Genomic DNA, 18,243 nt, shown 5'->3' on the forward strand with positions numbered 1-18,243 from the left:
CATCACTTGTGCTTAAAAAATAAAATAGGAGGAGATGTTGGGAGCAGGGAATGAATTATGGTCTTTGAGCTGTCCAGCGACAGAAGTGATGCCCCTCCTGGGAATTCTTGGCAAAGGCATTGATTTGAGACTGTCCAGCTGATGTGGTGACACCCTGTTCAAACGGAGGATAATTCCATGCCAGCCATGGAATTATCAGTTCATGACCTTAGGTTCAAATGCCAGATGCCTAGGGGTAGAGAATTATGGGTGCAAGCTGATAGTTCTAACTGGGCTATTTATAGCCTCAACTTTGGTTCTGTTAACCTTGAAGAAATTTTCTCACAATAAATTCTTTTGATGCTAAAACCTATATGATAAATGTGCCAAGGGTTGTTAGTGAAACACTGGGACCAAGCTTTTTCTCTACTTGTGTGTCTGTTTGTCTTTTCTTCATCCTCTCACCACCTAGTTTGGTGACCTGAATTAATGGCTGTTCAGGTCACGGCACTCCACCTCCCATCACCTCCTACCCCAAGTGCCTTCTGCCAGGGCTCAGGTCTTGTAAGGCCACTGACCCTTGAGAGAACAGACCTAGGGAAGAAGTCCATGCAGGTCCAGGAATAGATATGGCTATTTGGACAGTTAATCTGATTTCCAGTTTCCTTGCACAGTCTGGAAAGAAGGAGCCATATGGTCTCTGGGTGGCCAAATCCCTTGACCTCACAAAGGCATGACTCAGCTGTGGGGAGAAACTCGGCTGGAGCCTCTGCAGCTATCTTACGTAGGCCTAAGAATGATCTTCTGAAGAAGCAAGCCTCCAAATTCTGAACTGCCTCTTCCTCTCTCTCTCCTCTAAGCATCCTAGGCACCTAACAACTCAGAATTGTTCTTCCCTCATCGTCCCTAACACGGTCCCAATCATCTCATGCCTGTAACTGCAGTCGCCTCTGGCTGCACTCTGTGCTTTCCCTGGGCCTCGCCAACCCTCCCCAATCCCCTTTACCACGCTATCTTATAGAATACAGCATCCACCCAGGCCAGCATGCATCAAGCTGCAGTGACTCATGGAAACCAAAATTCTCATTCAGTCTTCCCACAGCATGTGCCGCACTCCCTCCACCAGGGTGTCCCAGGTGCCCGTCATCATCAAGGTCAAATTGTAGTATGTCAGAGGGAGTTTCATGTTGAATGTATATGAACACTTCCAAAATTGCTGAGCCATGCAATGCATGGGTCATAAAATCTCTATTAATCAATACCATTTGTTAGCCAGCATTTTCTACCTCCCAGGGACACTGGATGTGACAGCTGACTTTTGGGTTAGCCTGAAGTCTTGATCACTCTTACGCATGTTGGAGGTGGAACTCCTCCTGCTCCAGTGGAGTCTCTGATCCCTGAGCTCTGCAAACAAAGGTCTCCTCACCCTCCTCTCTCCCCAGAACCACTGTGCTAACCTCAACATACCTGCTGTCGCCTTCATTTGCTCCAGGTCAAGGGCCACATGGTTTCAGTGATATATTTTAGCTTCTCATATACAGCCTGTCCCATGGTAAGTGCTTAGTAAAGATCTTTTGATGGGCTGGGGGTGTGGCTCAAGTGGTAGCGCACCCGCCTAGCATGTGCAAGGCACTGGGTTTGATCCTCAACACCACATAAAAATAGAATAAAGATATTGTGTCCACCTAAAACTAAAAAGATAAATATTAAAAACCTTTTGACGAAGAAAAAAGAAGGTTCCAATTGTAAAGAGCTGATGAGTTTGTACCAATTGGAAGTTAAGCTAGGAAAAGACACTCTCCAAAAGCAAGAGTTTACTAGCACAGGCCTGTAATCCCAGCAGCTCAAGAGGCTGAAACAGGAGGATCACAATTTCAAGGCCAGCCTCAGCAGCTTAGCAAGGCCTTAAGCAACTTAGTGAAACCCTGTCTCAAAATAAAATATAAAAAGGGCTGGGGATGTGGCTCAGAGGTGAAGGCCCCCTGGGTTCTCTCTCCAGTACCAAAAAAGAAAAGGAAGGGTGTAGTTGAGAATGTTCTGTCTGCCTTTCTCTGATAGGTTGACCTTGGCAAAGGCTCCTTGCACATATTCTACTAATATTTATGGGCTGCTGTAGTTTGGCTTTAGAATGTCCCCTAAATGCCCCTGGGCACAAAGCTTGGTTCCCAGGGCAGTGCCACAGGAAGGTGGTGGAACCTTTAAGAAGTGGAGCTTGGTGGAAGGTCCTTAGGTCACTGGAGATGTCCCTAGAAGGGGATTATGGCACCTCAGTCCCTTCTAGCATCCCAGCTCTGCAAATTTTTCTCTGTGTGACTCCAAAGAAGTTGCTTGACCCCTCTGAGCCTTGAAGTCTCTCTCTGAAGAATGGAATAATGATGTGACAATCACGAAGACTAAATGACTCATCAAAGGCCTAGCACGTGGCAGGCACACAGTGAACTCTCCATAACTGGGACGTTAGCAAGTGTAGATGGCACATGTACATGATGGATTAAAATCAGCACTCTTCGAGGGGAAGCAGGTCTGCAGAGTGGGGCCATCCCACTGAATGAGGATGTTCATTTCCTGGTTTCGAAGGGCCATCTCCCTGCACATGGGTCCACTTTACAAATCTGTTGACGATTCCTCTCTGAGTACAAGCTGTTCTGTTTCATTGGTTACATATTTTCAAATGTTAAAGAATTTTTCAAATTTTCTTTCTGTTGTGGTTGGTTTGTAATGTAAATCCACTGTGATCAGAGGAAACGCCTTGATTGGCCCTCTCACATACATCGGGACTTGCATGTCATCATATGTGGTCTGAGGAAGTGTTCCAAGTGTGTCTGAAGAGCATGTGTGTCCTGTCCACCCCCCCCCCCCACCGCGAGCGTTCTGTGTATGTGGGGGGGACGCTCTCCTGACAGCACTGATTTCATGAGCCAGCCCTTCCTCTGATTGTCTAGAAGGGGGCCTAAGGTCCACACCGTCTATTGTTGGATTTCATGCTTCCCTCTTAATTTGGCTGCAAAGGACACTGATGTTTATAGTTGTCACATCTTTCCAGTGTACTGGTCCTTTTTGTCATTACAAAATTTCCTATTTTGTCTCTAACAATATTTGTTGTTTTAACTTCTATTTTTTTTTCCACCAGTGGGGATAGAACCCAGGGCCTCCCACTGTTGACAAACGCTCTTCCACTGAGCCACACCCCAGCCTTTTCCTATTTTATTTCAAGACACAGTCTCTACTAAGCTACCAGGCTGGCCTTTTTTTTTTTTATTGGTTGTTCAAAACATTACTAAGCTCTTGACATATCATATTTCATACATTAGATTCAAGTGGGTTATGAACTCCCATTTTTACCCCAAATACAGATTGCAGAATCACATCAGTTACACATCCACATTTTTACATAATGCCATACTAGTAACTGTTTTATTCTGCTACCTTTCCTATCCTCTACTATCCCCCTTCCCCTCCCCTCCCATCTTCTCTCTCTACCCCATCTACTGTAATTCATTTCAGGCTGGCCTTTAACTTGTGATCCTCCTGCCTCAGCCTCCTAGTCACTGGGATTACAGGCATGTACCACGGCAACCAGTTGGTCTTAAGGTTTATTCTCTCTCTCTCTCTCTCTCTCTCTCCTCTCTCTCTCTCTCTCCCTCCCTCTCTCTCTCTGATCTCATAATAACATAGCTGTTTGTAGCAGTCTTTTAGGGTTGCCACAATAAGTTCCTGCAAACTGGATGACTTAAAACTGCAGAACTTGATCCTCAGCCCTGGAGGCTGGAAGTCTCAAGCCAGGGCCACGCTTTCTCTCAAGGCTGTAGAGAGGGCCCTTCCCTCCCACCTCTTCCTGCCTCTGGAGGTTCCAGCAGCCCCTTCTGTGTCTTGGCACACGGACACACCATGCTAATCCCTGCCTCTGTTAGCGCGCGACGTTCTTCTGTGTCTCCGTGTCCACATTTTCCTTTCTTATGAAGTCATTGGTCATTGGATTGGGGCTCACTCTAATCTGGTGTGACCACACTGAACTTGATTACATCTTCAGAAGTGGGTAAATGGATTGCCGATTTCCAAATAAGGTCACACTCGCAGGCTCCAGGTGGACGTGAACTTGGGGTGAGGGGCATCATGCCGCCCAGCACAACACTCTAGCTCTCTTCCATCACCACCTGTGAGGGGGGGCGTCTCTTTTCCCATCATTTTATTCTCCACCTATTTGAGTTTTTGGAAACAAAGTCGTTATCTGTCATAGACAGGATCAGACCTTACTGTGTGTGTGTGTGTGTGTGTGTGTGTGTGTGTGTGTGCTGCTGGGGATGGATCCCAGGGCCTGTCCATGCAAGGCAAGTGCTCCACCACTGAGCTACATCTCCTGCCCACCACCCTTATATTTGGAGGATACTATCTCTGGAGCAGACCTCCTAATTGACAGCCAGCTTTTTCCTCTCTTCAGCACTTTGAATAGGTCACACAACTACCTTCATGCCTTCTTTGATTCTGAATTGTATTGGTGTTGGTCTCTGGGTTCTGCTTCAGTGATAACAGAGTCTTTGGCTTTCCATATTTTGACTATAATCTGTCTAGGTGTGGATCTTCTACTTGGAGTTTGTTGAATTTCTTGGATCTGTAGATTAATACTCTCCAATTAACTGGGGAAGTTTGAAGCCATTATTTATTCAAATATATTCTTCTGCCCCTTTCCGCTCTCTCCTCTCCTGAAATGCTCCTGAAGTGCAGATTGGAACACATGGTAGAAGACAGGTCACTGCAGCTCTGTTCATTTTCTGCATCTTTTTTTTTCTTTGTTGTTTAGATTGGATATTTCTCTCAGTCTATCTTCCAGTTCACCGATTCTTTCTTCTTCCATGTTGAATCTTGACTTGAACAGCCCCAGTGTGGTTTTATTTAGTTGCTGTACTCTTCAGCACCAGATATTTCATTTTTTAATAATCTCTTATTGGTATTATTGAGAATCACTATTGTTCATTCATTGTTGTCATGTTTTCCTTTATGTCTGTGAATACTATTTTTTTTTAATTTGTTAGAACATAGTTACTATATCTCCTTTGAAATCTTTGACAAATCTAACAGTTGAAGTAACTCAAAGTAGATTTGCATTGGTTTCTCCTCCCCCCCACCCCAGTGTGAGTCACACTTTTGTTTCTCTTCATGTCTTGTCATTTTTTTTTTTTTAGTTTGTTTAAAAAATGGTCATTGTAGCCACTCTGGATTCTGATTGTTTTTTCTCTGGAAATTGTTTTGTAGTTATTTGTTCAATGGTTTACCTGAACTTTAGCTGTGAAATTTGTCCACCTCGTGGTGTGCAGTCATTCATGTATTGCTTGAAAGCAGATTGTTTTGTTTTTTAATCTGGATTCCTGAGGTTGCCTCCCACCTGCATAGCTTAGTGGTCAGCCAGTGATTTGATAGACTGCTCATGCACCTCAAATCCGGGAGGCCTCCATCCTCTGCTGAGGCACCTAAATGTAGATAGCGGAGCACATTTACAATTTAGGCCGCTCCCAGGTCTTCCCTGGGCTTTTAAGTCATCTCTGCTTCTACCAAAGAGCTAGGGTCAGCTTGGCGACTCTCATTGTCTTCCGTGTGTGACCCACTGGCCCCAATCACATCCTTGTCCTCAGGCCAGTAGAGGCCCCACCTTGACTCTTCCCCACCCCTGCCTCAGGGAAGTCACTGTCACTGAACTATCCTGGGTATGAGCACCATCTACTGGGGCAGGTCTTCTTCCATGGCAATGGGGGAGCAGCTGGTCCTCACAGGCTGCCCCTCCTGGCAGAAGTCCCGTACTGACCCAGCTGGTGTGGGTGGATGTGGACAGAACCCGCCAGAGCCGAGTATTGCAACCTGTGCATGGGCAGCGAGCGCCCAGGGACAGACACTTCTCTGCTGTGTGGCTGGGTCCATCTCCAGAGCACCGAAATGGGTGGGGCTGTTTACTTGTCTTTCTTTCTTGGGGACAGGGGCTCGTGCCCACCTTTATAACTGCTCTCGGGGAAGGGGGTCCATGTGAACTTCAGCTGCATCTGCCCACCTGAACCCTACCCCTCCCACACTTTCACAATTACCTCCTAGAACCAAAGCCCCTCTGTCCAAACACTTCACAGCGGGTTCTCGTTTCCTGACCAGACACAACTTGGCACCGCAGCCTTTATGAATGCACCGCAAGCCAAGGAATGAACTATAACTTTGACTAGGAAATAATTCTCGGAGGTTTGGTGCAATTCATGTGCCGCAAGTCCTCCCACTCACACATGCACCAGGTCTACAAGAAGACCAGACTGTGCAGTGGCTCGGGTGCAGAGTGGAGGCCAGTCTCCATCGCTCATTCATTCTGAGATGGGGGCCTCTGTGAGCTTTGGTTTCCTCATCAGTAAAGCTGATAATAGCTGATAATGAATATGTTCAATAACCTGAATGAGCCATTTCATAATGGGCACATATATAAAAATATCATCTTGAATACCACAAATATATACAACATTTTCCTATCAGGTATTTAGTTAGTTACTTAGTTATTGGTAGTGGGGAATTGAACCCAGAGGCACTTTACCACTGAGCCACATCCCCAGCCCTTTTTATTTTTTTATTTAGAGACAGGGTCTTGCTAAGTTGCTGAGGGCCTCACCTTAGTTGCTGAGGCTGGCTTTGAACTTGTGATCCTCCTGCCTCAGCCTCCTGAGTCACTGGGATTAGAGGTGTGTGTCACTGTGCCTGGCCTAGGTTTTTAGGAAAAAAATTAAAGATACTGACCTAGTGAAACTGCTCTGGGGGATGAGATGATACATGGAAAACGCCTGAAACACAGCACACACCTGAAACACTCTAATGTGTATTTTTTCTCCATTATAAGCCTCCGTTCCTTTTACAGTTCCCAAGAGACAGCAGCCTGCTATTCACTCACAAAACAAACTCCTTTAAAAATCCACATGTGCGGGAACGAGGAGTCGGAAGTCACATTAATGAAATGGCGCAGCATTTCGCCTGCTGGACTTTAGCTAGTCCCAGTCCCCATCTCCGTCCAGTTCCGCGCATGGGAACCTTCTGGAGATCTTGGTGACTGCTGTCAGACTGCCAGTGTCCTTTCTGGGCTCTTGTCCAGGACCCTCACCGCAGTAGGGAGCCAGCCTTCTGCAGCTGCATGCATAAATCATGGTACTTGCTTGTTGTGACACTGTCTGTGACATCAGCAGTGGAGTCGTTTGACGGTTGCTGGGCGACAGCATCGTCCCAAGCTGTGTGCAAGTGCAGGTGGATTTCTGTGCCTGGTAAACCACATAGATTCCTTACCTCTACGGTGAATCCAGGAACCGTCTCTGTTGCTTAGAGGGTGAAGAGTGTCTTCCCAACAAGGTAAGGAAAAACGCCCATGTTTTTTCCCTCACGGGTAGTTGCAGTGGTTGGCAACCACAGTTGGATTACAGGAACTTTACACTTTATGTTCTGGCTGAGATGGTGTTGTTAGGCGTATTCCTTAGGTGTCAATCTTTTTTTTTTTGCCTGGAAAAGTTTATGTTTTGGTACATTTTGATGAGTTCCAAGTGTTTCATTAACAGAGTTCATGATTAAAAAAATATTATGTGGCTTATCTATTTTACAAGAGAACACAAGATCTACTAAAATACACACACACAGAGCACTGGACACAATGGCCTCTCCTTTGGATAATTAGGAAGGAATGTCTAGATTCTGCATCACCTGTCTCCATCTCTGCAAGCACCATATGTCCCCTGTAGCTGGGCTGAAGGAAGGTCCCCAGAGGAATGGAGTGCACAAGTGTGCCAGTCCAGCCCCACGGACACAACCAAAATGGCTTCAGCAAAACAAAAAAATGTGTGTGGAGGATAAACTTTTGTGTGACTCTTGCGGTTAAGCAGTGTCCCCAGGACGCTGTCTCACCCCCTGTCCTTGACAACCCCTTCCGCAGTGCTAGCTGTATTCAGAAGCAGGCACCCACATGGGCACAAAAGCCATCAGCACCTCCAGGCATGGCGTAGCTCTCAGCAGGTGTTAGGGGCCAGCCTGACTCCTGGGCAGCCGAGGTCAGGGAGAAGGGTCTTAGCTCAGCTTCCCTGGAAGCAAGCTGAGGTGGCCCATGATGTAGTGCAGACCTGTTACCCGTTGGGAAAAGCCTGTGGGAGGCGGGGAGGCGCCAGCGGGGCCTGGTTCCAGGTCAAGTCCACCCTGCTGTGATGGCAAGACAGGCCGGGAGGCGCACCATCAGAGTTCCCTCTCCAGCTCGCGACTGGACTTTCACTTTCTTTATCCCTGGTCACTGGCCAGGATCCACCGTGGGCCAGGGAGCACTCCCTGGGGAAAGCAGCTTGGTCACCTCAGGGCTTCTGGTTCCAGAGTTTCAAGCTGGTGAGGAATAAAAGCGCGAATTCCCTGATGGGAGACGGGGAAGAAAGACATCCTATTTCACCATCTGGTTTCTTACGCTCGAATTCTAAATTTTAGGAATGCCACATATATAAGGGCTGCTGGTTTAATGGGTGTTAGGGCCTGCTTGTTTGTCGCCTCCAAATGCATGTTGAAATTTAAATGCCATTGTGTTGGTCCTGGGAGTGGGACCTTGAAAAGGTGTGCAGGTCACGAGGACTCTGCCCTCGAAGCTGGACTAAGGCCCTGATCCCAGGCTCATTATCATGGGAGTGAGTTCACCTGCCCTCATTCTCCCTCTCTCTGCTCTTCTGACAAGTACAAGCGACCCAGCAAGAAGGCCTGTCTCTTAAAGCAGGGATTTGGGCTTGTTGCAGTCTATTCTTTTTTTGTTTGGTTGGTTTGGGTATTTTGTTGTTTGTTTGCTTGTTTTGTTTTGTACCAGGGATGGCACTGAGGAGTGTGTAACCACTGAGCCACATGCCCAGCCTTTTTTTATTTTTAATTTTGAGAAAGGGCCTTGCTAAATTGCTGAGGCTGGCCTCAAACTTTCAAAGCTCCTGCCTCAGCCTCCCAGACTGCTGGGATTACAGGCTTGTGTCACTGCACCTAGCCACTGTGGAATATTCTGTTCCAACTTGAAGAGACCATCTGAACCAGGTATGGTAGTGCATTCCTGCAATCCCAGAGGCTTAGGAGGCTGAGACGGGAGGATCATAAATTCAAGTCCAGCCTCCACTTTACAAGGATCTTAGTAATGTAGCGAGAACCTATCTTAGAGAGAGGGGGAGGAGAGGGAGGGGCTGGGGATGTGGTTCAGTGATTGAGCACCACTGGGTTCAATGCCTGGTACCAGAAACAAACAGAAATGGTCAGTCTAAGCTTTCCTCTGTTAATCTCCACTTGGGAGATATTTTCAATGAGAGAATAAGATTGAACAAATCACAGAATTTCAACACTGAAATTGTCTCCGTCTACCTGCACATTGCTTGAAATTTTTATATAACAGCCTCAAGTTGTTATCCAGATTTGCACACTGCCAGAGGAAGGAAGTTCACTGTATCCTCAAGTAACAACACCATGAGGACTTGGAGAATTTTGCTTTGAGATGCGATTTGAAGGAGGACTTTCTGTTGTTGCACAGTTCTCAGCCCTTATTCTAAAACCTTCCATAGAGTAAACATTGTGCAAAATGTGTTTCCTCTACTGTATTTAGTGCCACAAAGTCTGAAGACCTCAATCATGTCCTCACAAGATCAATCATCTCTTTTCTACTTTTTTAACTGAAGATTAAGCCCAGGGGTGCTCTACTACTGAGCCACATCCCAGCCCTTCTTATTCTTTCTTTTTCTGGCCTTGAACTTGCAATCCTCCTGCCTCAGCTTCCTGGGTCACTGGGATTACTGTTGTGCATCACCACTCCCAGCACAAGATTAACCATTTCTTTTTTCCCCATATTTTTTATTGGAGCATTATAGTTGTGCAGAATGGTGGGATTTGTTGTTACATATTCATACATGCACACAATATAACTATATAATTTGGCTAATATCATTTCCCGGTATTTCCTCTTTACTTCCTCTCCTCCTTCTCTCTGGTAAAATTAACCATTTTTAAATTGTCTATATTTCACAGTTTGTGGTCCTCTCTCCATTGTGTTTGCCTTCCTTTGTGTCTATCTAATTGTCTTTTTTTTAAATGCAATGCTGAGGATCAAACCAGGGCCTCATATGTACCAGGTAATGCTTTACCACTGAGTTATATGTCCAGCCCCAAATACTATCATCTGGGTAAGACTTTTTGTTCTTTGTTTTTTTTTTCCCAGTGAGGGGCATTGCCCCAGGGCCGAAAGCCTGCTGGGTAAGTGCTCTGCCACTGAGCTACACCCCTACCCCGTCACTGTGTCTTAAGCCCACTTTTTCTTATGTTTCTGCTAAGCCACGAGCTATCCTGTACTTGTAAAGCCCTGAGTATAATCCCTACTTATCCCTTTAATATTTTATAGATTTTTCCATTTATAGAAGCAATATGAGGTGAATGTCACGTCCAGCAGAAGAACTTTACACATCAAACAGCCTGAGCTGCCCTGTCTCATGACTTCTGCTCACAGACTAGAAGAGATGGAGCCTTTCTTCTTTGATGACTTTGGCTCAATGATACAGAACAAGGCCATAGAGAGAATCATCTCGTCGATGACTGTGAAACTTTGCCATCTGCTCATCTCCATGGAGAGGGACGATGTGAAGAAAGAAGTGTTCGCTTCCTTGGAGAGGACGGCAGAGGGCCTGGCTGAAGCCAGCGAAGAGTTTGTGCAAGTTGCCAAAAGGTAATACTTTTAAAGAACTCCAGGTGCTTGCTCTGACAGGTGGCAGGAGGAGCATGTAACTCGAGCCTTGTTATGGTCTGTGCAAGTGCTTTTCGAAAGAAGCCAGGTGTGAGAAAACAAATGGATAAAGCATAAAGCCAACTGCTTACTGTGTTATTACTTAACACTGGGGTATAAGTATGGCAACATTTCAAAAGTGGTGGGGTTTTGCACTACAGTGTGGTTCTGTGCCCCATCAAAAGATTTCCAGATTCATTCTTAGTGTTTCACAAATTAACTGTTTTATTATAGGATGAGAATTTTATTGTTGTCTAAACACAGTTTCCATGTTGGTCATTCAGTATATTAGACCTGTAAACCTGCATGCAAATTACTCTCATATGAGGTTCCAGGATCAATGTAAAGTGTCTACTTAAAAGAACAAAACTGAACCCTTTAGATGAAAGTTGAATACTACAACAAATGTTTACATTTTAGCTAGGTACAGGCTGCACACTGGTAATCCAGCAACTCAGGAGGCTGAGGCAGGAGGATGGCAAATTCAAGGGCAGACTGGGCAACTTAGTGAGGACCTAAGGATTTTAGTAAGACCCTGTCTCAAAACAAAAATTTAAAAAGGGTCGAGGAGGGGCTGGGGTTGTAGCTCTGTGGTAGAGCACTTGCCTAGCACATGTGAGGCACTGGGTTCAAACCTCAGCACCACATTAAAAACTAAATTAATTAAATAAAGGTTAGAAAGTGGGGCTGGGGATGTGGCTCATTGGTGAAGCGCCTCTGGGTTCAATCTCCAGTTAAAAAAAATTTACACTTTTATGCCCAAAACTTAATGTAGGTACTAAAAATTGACTGTCTCTATCTGAATCCCAGCCCCACTGCTTACTAGCTGTCTGGCTTTGGTTGAGTTCCTAAACCTCTAGATGTCTCCTCTGTGAAGCTGGAAATAATATCCAACCCATAGGACCTTCATCAGGGTCATGGGAAAAATCCCTACAAGTTGCTGAGCACGGTGCCTGGCACATGGTAGCCAAATACAACTGCCCCCTATCTAGCTTCAAAATACAAAGAGGTCTTTTTTTCCAACACAAAGTGGCCTAACCACCTCCTAAGGTACCAAGTGAAGTACCTACTGCAGGTGCTGTCCTTGGTGCTGAAGCACAACCTCGAATAAGAGACCTTCCTGGGGGGAATGGAGCTAACCGAGAGAAACCACAAAACTGCATCAACACAGAGGAGCCCAACACCCACAAAGAATGTGGGGAGAGAACAGGCATTTCACTGAAGAAAGGCAAATCGAAGTTTTGGATGCTAATTTTATCATATAGACTCAAGACTTTAGAAAATATGTATCTATTGACTCATTAACTCCTATCCTAATGATTTATTCTAAGGAGATACTGAGAAATAGGAGCCAAGATGTATGTGTAAAGATGTTTGTTTTGACATTATTTAAACTTATGGAAAAAAGCTAAACTACGGCATAATCCTGTGTTGAAGCAAAATAGATTATAAATGCTTACCATAGTATAGATGAATATGCACTCATTAGAGGAGATGGCTACAACACTGTTTGTGTGGGAAAGCAGCTGCCAAACCCTTAAGGCTAACACAGAGCCTGAAAGAATTCATAATGGCAGCATGCATCAGACTTTAACAGTACAGCAAAGTTAATTCCTAATCTTTGACAAATGCACTATGATTACATAATATGATGGGAAGATGGGTAAAAGGTATGCAGAATGAGGTGATAGCATTTTTTACATGGATATATGGTAGTTTCAGCATGATTCATCATTATGAAACACCTGAAGCAACCCGGACACCCAATTGTAGAAGATGCATTGAATAAACTAGAGTTAGACACACATGACATGGTACAGCTGCTAAAAAGGGAGCAAGGAAGAGCCTTATAAATGGATCAGGAGTGACCTCCATGATATGTTATGTGAAGAAACAAACAGCAAAGAGAACGAGGAGTCTGGGTGGTGGTTGCACCCCCTGGTTCACTTCGGGAACAAGACGTGTGATGGCAGCAGAAAGCCCTTAGGTGTCAGCCCTTAGGCAGGCCACCCTGGCTGGAGAGAACTGCCTTGTCTAGGGTGGCCCCTAGCTGAAGGCTGACTTATGCAGGTATGCAAAGACCCCTCAGCTGTCCACCCAACGTGGGACAGTGCTGAGGGTCTTCAGTTTCATGCAGCTCAATGGGCTCAGTTTCCCCTTCTAGCCCACCTCTGCTCTCTCCCTTCCCAGGGGTGATCCTAGGAGCACTGCCTAGTAACCCTGCACCTGATGGCCACCTCTGTGTTTATTCTCCAGAGCCAACCATTTTCCATATGGCAATATGCTACCTTTTATATAAGGGAGGAATAAGAAAATACACATGATTATCTTATTGTTGCTTAAAAAAAGAACAGGAAAGATAAAAATAAACACTAATGAATTTGGATGAGTTCCGTTGCCTACAGAAGTTGGCAGGTTGGGACAGAAGGAGTGGGAGGAGCACAGAGATACTCCTCTGATTATATCTTTTTTTTGGTATAATTTGTAATTTTGTGTGTGTGTGTGTATTTTGACTTTAGGAACAACATGAATTTTTTTGTATATGCAAAACATTTAAATCTTCAAGGATGGAGGGGAAACCATAAGATGTAGAACAAGAATAAGAATAAATGTATCCACCTAGATTTGAAGCTAATAATGTAATCACATTGAGGTAAAATTAAAATAACTAAAGCAAGTAACTTTTGAATAAGGTACTTTAATATAAATCTTTAATCTAAAGACAAATGAACAGTGAATATATACTGTACTTCACTTTGTGGATTTGTTTTTCAAAACAATATGAATTAACAAGTATGAAACCATTTTCTGTGTTCTGTGCTCATAGAACAGATGAGTAAATATATTGAGGATATTGGGAACCAAGTTTCTCACTGGTGGAGAGAAGACATACAAAAATAGAACAGGAAGTTCAGGACAAATCCTGTTATGTTGGATTAAAATTGGAGGTATTAAGCTGGGGATATGGCTCAGTTGGTAGAGTGCTTGCCTCATATGCAGAAGGCCCTGGGTTCAATTCCCAGCACCACATACACAAAAAGTTAAATTAAATTAAATTTAAAAATAAGATAAAATTGGAGGTATTAGCATGAACTTGTATTTTTATATACTTGTGTCTACGTATGTATGGATGTGTGTGCATTCCTTTGCTCTGCACACTGAAAAGACCTAGAAGCAATGATAACTCAGTAGCAATGAGCACATCTGTTACCAGTTCTTGGTATTAAATACCAGTTGTTACTAAAAAGAGCCCTGAATCTGTGAGGAAATGGTTGTTACCAGGACTAGAGTAGGATAAATAAAACTGAACTAAGAATATCTTTTTTTTTTTTTTTTTTAAAGAGAGAGTGAGAGAAGAGAGGGAGAGAGAGAGAGAATTTTAATATTTATTTTTTAGTTTTCGGCGGACACAACATCTTTGTTTGTATGTGGTGCTGAGGAGCGAACCCGGGCCGTACGCATGCCAGGCGAGCGCTACCGCCTGAGCCACATCCCCAGCCCAACTAAGAATATCTTAACTGCAAGAAAGTAAGTGATAAAAACAGACGGGACAAATTAAAAAGACATATAGGGCCACTGTGAAGAGGTCAATTTGATACAAATATAGCTTAATATAGGATAATCTATGCATCAAAATAAAAATAATGGTTTTTAAGCCATTGAATAAAATAAGAGTCAATTAGTTCATATTGATAATAAATAAGAAGGGAACGTTCTTCCTTACAGTACAATGAAAGCTTATGAACGTAGAAAGAATTGTGGAATTAATCACCATCTGGCAGCTATCATAGTAACTGTTCCAGGCAGAAACCATTAACGGATGCTAAAATGGTGGGCAAAAGTTCAAAGAAGAGCAGGATGTTTATATTGTCTCAAGATGTCTTCCTAAAATGTTTTACAAAGGGAAAAAGACGTTCACAGAGCAGAGCCGGACAGGTACCATCTAACCCAAAGGATGGAAGTTGACATTACTATTATTGGAACGAAAGTGGCCTCTCATGCTTACTAGTGTGATGTGCTGAGACAGATGCCACGTCCCTCCTAGAGAATGACTTCCCAAACTGTAAGCCAAGTCGATTAGCAAACCCAAATCGAAGGGCTTTCTATAGATTGCTGATTTGGACTCATCACAAAACACCAAAGGTCGAGAAAGAGAGCGCCCTGGGAACTGTTCTAGATGCGGGGCTTAAGGGCTTAAGTTTGGTCCCTATTGCTGCTGGAACAAGCCATCACAAATCAGTGGCCCAAACAGCACGAACGTACCACCTCACAACTTGTGGGTCAGCAGGTAGTGGGCCAGGTGGCTCCTTTGTGGTGGTCTTATGCTCTGAATGGAGATGTCCTTCCAGGATTTCTTCGGAGGCTCTGCAAGGACCTGCTTCCAGGTTCAGGCAGATGGCTGGATGAACACAGCTCCTGAAGCCGGAGGACGGGAGTCCTGGTTCCTTGCTGGCTGTCAGCCAGAGGCTGACTTGCTTTTCAAGGACAATTGCATTCCTCGTGGCCCCTCCAGCAGCAACACTTCAAGTCCTTCTCCCAGTTCCTCTCTCTCACCCACCTTCCTCCCTCCTCTTCTGCCTTTAAGGGCACAGGTACTTACACTGGCCCACGTGGGCAGTCCACAATATTTTCCTTGTTCTAAGGTCAGCTGATTAGTTGCCTTGATTCATCTGCAAAGTCCCTGCACAGCAGAATCTAGGTTATCATTTGACTAACGGAGACCCAAGAATATTGGTGATGGGGGCGTGGGGCGTCTCATTAGAATATTGACAGTTGAATATAATACATGTCCTCAGATTGGGGACAAGTTGCAAGATTTGAATATTGGATTTGGATTAGATAATAGTGTTGAATCAATGTTTAATTTTCTGGCTTTGATAATTATTCCGTGATTATAAACGCTAATGTTCTTGTTTGTAAGGAACCCATGCTAAACCATTTCGGCATAAAAGGGGCATGGGGCTTGGAAGTGTCTATACACAGAGAGATAGAAAGGGAGAAAGAGAATGATAAAGCAAACTCGGCAAAATGACAATTTCGAACTGGCTAAAGGGTGTGTCAAGTACACTGAACATTTTTGCAACTTTTGCAAGCTGGAAATTTTGTAAATATAAAAAGTAATAAAAATATTGCTAAGTTAAGTGAAATTCACAAGAGGATTCAAAAGTATATAGGAACTGTCAAAGATATAAAAACAGGACTGCCATATAACTCAGCAATTCCACCTCTGATCATTTACCCCAAAGAGAAGAGAGCAGGACTTGAACAGATGCTTTTACACTGATATTAACAGCAGCACCATTCACCATACCAAAAGGCAGGAGCAACACAAATGTCTGCAGATGGATGAATAATAAGCAAACTGGTGTACACGCATGTGCTCGGCCTCAGAAAGGACAGAATTCCTACATGCCACACCAGGGACCGACTTCAGGGACATCATGCCAAGTGAAATGAGCCAGACACAAAGGACTGATATGAAATGATTCCACTTACATGAGGACCCTGGAGCAGTCATATCCGTAGAGAGCAAGGGGGATGGTGACTGCAGGGGCTGGGGGAGGGGAGGGCAGGACTCATTGCTTAGTGGTTCAGTTTCTGTTTGGGAAGATGAATCAAGGTCTGGAGATGGACACAGGAGTGGAGCATGGAAGTGTGGATACTCAGTGCCAAAGCTGTACATTTAAGGATGATAAATTTCAGGCAGGGGATGTGGTTCAGTGGTAGAACACTTGCCAATCATGCACAAAGCCCTAGGTTCAAACCCCAGCACTGAAAAGAAAAAAAAAGATAAATTTTATGTTATGCCTATTTTTCCATGATAAAATAAAGATATGGAGGCAGATTGGGGGCTATCCATGTTGAGACCCCAATTAGATAAAAAGAAATTTGCCCAAAATATCTATTGTAATTTATTTAAGAGCTTAAGAACAGAGTGATTCTATATTCTTCAAATACTTTGTGCATTCTAAGTTTTGCAACCCACGTTTTTGTAATCACAAAAGAAAGGCACACTAAATTTTGAGAGAAGTTAAACATCTTTGTCTGTTTCAGCATAAGTGCTTTCACTGTGCTGTCTGCAGCAACATGAATCATTTATACAGATAATTATCTAGGTTCATGACCATGGGAAATGGTCCAGCCCCTGGGCAATACTGCAGTATTGCGATAATTAACATTGCAATAACTCCTATCTGGACTGGGGTTTGGCAGGCTGGCTCTGGGAGCAGCTCCTCAAGAAGTGCTCAGGGAAGGCCAAACGAAGGCCCAGCATGAACTGCCCAGGGCTGCTGGCCAGCTCCAGCTTCCTGCTGCTGGGGAAGCTTCCTGGAGGCCAGAAGGAACTGATCCCATCAATCACCCTGGACTAGTATTCACCAGCACAGTGAGACTTCGGGCAGGGCCCTATGCATTTTCTTTCATTTGCAAACATATCATACAATGAACATTTAGGAAATATGAAAGAGCTGAAGGAAGAAAACTTTATCTATAAGCTGATGACCTAGAACCACCCCTGTGAACGTTTGGGTCTATATTTATTCCAGATATTTTTCTTTTCTTTCCTCTTTTTATGTCCTCTTCTCATCTTTATGTCCCTTCCTCATCTCCTCCCATTTTTCCTTTTTAAAAATTCATATAAAATTGTTGTAGGATCCTGGTAGGGTGGTACATGCCTGTAATCCCAGCAGCTCAGGAGGCTGAGGCAGGAGGATTGTGAGTTCAAAGCCAGCCTCAGCAAATGTGAAGTGCTAAGCAACTCAGTGAGACCCTGTCTCTAAATAAAACCTAAAATAGGGCTGGGGATGTGGTTCAGTGGTCAAGTGCCCCTGAGTTCAATCCTGGTACCAAGAAAAAAAAATCTTTGTAGGTATACACACACACATATGAATATGCACGTTTGTGTGTACATAAAACAGGTCACACTGATGGTGAACAGGGAAGGGCCACTGCACTGCATGTCCCTGGAGGGGTGCCATCTCTCCAGGCTCTATGTGAGCACTGCTAGGAAAGATGGTCTCCCATATATTCTCCCCTCCAGTTCCAATTTTAGTTTCTCCTGGACACACAGCCAGAGATTTTCTTCTTACTGTTTTGGCCTTGTTTCTATTTAATTGTACTGTGGTCCACTAAATACATATTTTAGCCATGTTTTGTGGCCCATTATTTGACCTGTGATTGTAAATGGTCCATGTGCCCTTGAGTAGACACATATTCTAGATTACTGGGCGAAGTGTTTTGCATATATCGTTTGTGGCAAATTTGTATCTTCAATGTTCTATCCCTAAGGCTGGATTTATTTATTTATTTATTTATACATACATATCAGGAATAGAACCTGGGGACACTTAACCACTTACCCACATCCCCCCAGCTCCTTGTTTATTTTGAGACAGGATCTCCTTAAGTTGCTTAGGGCCTGGCTAAGTTGCTGAGGCTGGCTTTGAACTTATGATCCTCCTGCCTCAGCCTCCTGAGCTGCTGGGATTACAGGTGTG

At 44.3% G+C, this 18,243-nt stretch overlaps 1 protein-coding gene across 1 annotated transcript in view; it reads left to right on the plus strand.

Moving 5' to 3' along the window:
* The window catches only part of LOC117794965 (uncharacterized), a 44,871-nt gene that overhangs the window by 9,832 nt on the left and 16,796 nt on the right, over positions 1-18,243 (plus strand). The window contains exon 2 of the mRNA XM_034637345.2: positions 10,475-10,690. Within this exon, the coding sequence (XP_034493236.2) occupies positions 10,475-10,690 (216 nt within the window). The remainder of the gene's footprint in view (positions 1-10,474; positions 10,691-18,243) is intronic.

Source organism: Marmota flaviventris, chromosome 14 (assembly GCF_047511675.1).
Source record: "Marmota flaviventris isolate mMarFla1 chromosome 14, mMarFla1.hap1, whole genome shotgun sequence".
Lineage (NCBI taxonomy): Eukaryota > Metazoa > Chordata > Mammalia > Rodentia > Sciuridae > Marmota > Marmota flaviventris.